The sequence below is a fragment of the Limulus polyphemus genome, unplaced genomic scaffold (genome assembly GCF_000517525.1).
Source record: "Limulus polyphemus unplaced genomic scaffold, Limulus_polyphemus-2.1.2 Scaffold640, whole genome shotgun sequence".
In the NCBI taxonomy this organism is placed as follows: Eukaryota; Metazoa; Arthropoda; class Merostomata; order Xiphosura; family Limulidae; genus Limulus; species Limulus polyphemus.
Window position 1 is genome coordinate 400,614 of NW_013666250.1, and position 3,092 is coordinate 403,705.

At 32.9% G+C, this 3,092-nt stretch overlaps 1 protein-coding gene across 1 annotated transcript in view; it reads right to left on the bottom strand.

Annotated features, from left to right (window-relative positions):
- Positions 1-2,757: 2,757 nt before the first annotated feature.
- Positions 2,758-3,092, bottom strand: part of LOC106459630 — a gene marked incomplete at its 5' end in the record, with an annotated part of 50,618 nt that continues 50,283 nt past the window's right edge. Inside the window, one exon of the mRNA XM_022386160.1 lies at positions 2,758-3,069. Coding sequence (XP_022241868.1) covers positions 2,758-3,069 — 312 coding nt within the window. The remainder of the gene's footprint in view (positions 3,070-3,092) is intronic.

Here is a 3,092-nt window from a genome sequence, read left to right on the forward strand (position 1 = left end):
TATATATATATATATATATATCAGGTAAGGTCATTTTATTCTGGCTTGCATGGTTCATCTTTCTTCATTCAATTATGTTTTGCTGTTTTGTTTTGATCCAGTGTCTTATGACTGATATTTAATACGATCTGATCCTGAAGAGTACTCAGGGAACATTCAAAGGACGAGAAATTCTGGTTTAGCAGTCCTTCTGTGGTTTAAAAAAATATCATTCTCTATCAGTGAGGTAAAATGATATGTGATATGTACTTTCTGTGTTCCAATACCATAGCTATAACTAACTAGTAAGATCATTCTCGCCTTCTTTCTAATTTTATTCATTTAGATAAATTTCTATTTCGTTTGTTTAATTTTATAAGCCTGTAATTGTGTTTTCAAGATACTCATTAGTTACACATAAATAATCTGTTCGACACAAAAAGAGTTAGTTGAGAAAGCTTGTTTGTTTGAATTTATGCACAAAGCTACACAATGGGCTATCTGTGCTCTGCCCACCACGGGTATCGAAACCCGGTTTCTAGCGTTGAAAGTCCACAGACATACCGCTGTGCCACTGGGGGGGGGGACGTTGAGAAAGCAACTGAGAGTGTATTTATTAATTGGACAGTACTCAAGAGTCCTTTATTTCTTCTTCTTCTTCTGTCCACCAGTGGCACAGCGGTACGTCTACGGACTTACAATGCTAGAAACCGGGTTTCGATACCCGTAGTAGACAAAGAACAGATAGCCCATTGTGTAGCTTTGGGCTTAATTACAACCAACCAAGAAATCTTCTTATTATACCAAGTAAAAACACACACACACACACACAGATATATATATATATATAAAGAAAAGAATGTATATTATCCACGGACGTTATCAAAAGATCTTTCAATGCAAAGTGATTAAATCAAGTACTGATTTGACGTCAGCTGTAAAGTCTGAGTATAAGTTATCTGAAAAGATATTAAGTCGTTTGTATAACTACATGCGCGTAAATATTTTACTTTGACATCCTGTAACCAGTAATGTCATTTTGTATTTTAACCAGAATGGCACCTTATGAGACACACGGTTTTTAACTGAATAGTGAGAATAATTATCAAGTTAACTTGGCTAAAAGTGCTGAATTTGTTAAGTGTTCATATTGCAGTTGGAACCATGAACCCTTAGATACGCAGCCCAGTACGCTAACCTCTAGACCACACCCGGCCTGTCTGTATAAATCATGAATGTATTCGCTTATGATGCTTGTATTTATTTCATCATGTGGTATATAAACGGAAGTCCATAAATATTGGTAATATGTAAACAAAATGTTAATAGGTTAACGTTATACATAAAAATTATACGAAAATCAATAAAAAAACAAACAGCCAATGATGCGTTTGTACCAATCCTTCATCTTTTGTTTGTTAATAACCTAGTAATTTTATGTTGTTTTACAGAGAAACTAATTTGTTTTAAAATGTATTTTTTAGTAAAAAATGTGTAGGGAGTCACTTCTGTTGTCCTTTATATAAAAAATATACCTTATTTTCGTATTTTTTGAGCAGCTAAGAATCAGTGGAAGTTTTAAAGACAATTTTCGAGTTTTAATAATTTTGTATGTACATATGAAAACAAGTGTTGCATTTGTAGTTTGTTGTAAATTTCATTTTAAGTAAAAACACAGACATATCGGATTTTACGAAGTATCTGACTTAGTTAAAATGCTTGAAAACTTGTATAAACCATACTATACACTGTTTCTTGTTTAAAATTTACATTAAATTTTAAAATTTTGTGTTCATATGTCAACAAAAGTAAGTAATATTATTCGGAGTTATAAATGTCGTAAATAATTCTAATATGTATTTAGTTGTATAAAATTAAACGGTTCTTATATTTATGAACATTTCTTGAAATGCACGAATAATTAAGTCAAAACAAGTTAAGAACACTGCAAGTATATTTGTTTTTTCAATGCAACATTTACGTGTACTTTATTTCATAAAATCATATACATAACCACAAATATACATTTTATGATAACGAACTAGAATCACAGCGACAAATAGAGCAACAGGCGGAAACTGTACCCAAGCAAAATACATCACACGAACGAGGCAATATACACACTTAGATCACAAAGAAACTCAGTTATAAAGCAGGCAGAATATTCAATTCAACTTGTTGTAATAAAAGGATTGTTGAAATAAACTGTGTGGATTGCATTTCCAGCTAATAACCAAAAGCATTTGCACCCAAATATTTTTAACGACCTCAAGTAAAAGTGTTAAAAGACAAGATTGACAATGTATACAACAACTACCCCAAACGTCTACGTTGAAGTTTTATTTGATTTATAGATGGACAACTAATTCACATAAACGAGCTAATCACCGTAAAAACCTGATCACCCCTACACAAGCACCACAACTGAAGACAAACAAAAAGCACTACACAGTAATAAGATATACCTGAACATATATATTCTTCTTTATATATATATATATATATTTATTTATTTGTTTTGTTTTAACTAGAAATTCTGAACAAGGATTAGACCAATGCAAGCTGTAAGGTCGAAACTTGATAAATAAAAAAATATATTTATCCTGCCAAGTCTTGTATAAAATGAATTTGAATTTGCTGTAACAATTTGATATGAATAAGTTAGCTATAGGAAAAGGATATTTATTTTTAAGTTTCAGAATTCCTACCTAGAACATTTAAAGTTAATTGTTCCGTTGTCGTGCCTTTTCGAAACTTTTTAAAAGCATAAATGGCAATTTATTGTTCAACGAAAATAGCCGTCGGATGCCACACGTAGTTTGCTAACTTTGCTGGTGACACGGGAGCATATTTAGCAGCTGCAAAAAGTTCTTTGGCTGAGATGGGTTTTGAAAGAGTGTCAGCTTTAGAATGAGGGTGAGCAACAGCTGCGGCAACCTCTGGCAGTGAATATACTGTAACATCAGCAGGGTTATCTCCTGGTTTGACACCAGGCTCATTGCTCTTTACAGATGCTACAAAGCCTTCACCATTAGCTGAGTAATCAACGGTTCTCTGATGTCCGCTTGCATGATGGAGACTGTAAGATCCCTTTATTTTGGCACCAGCATCTC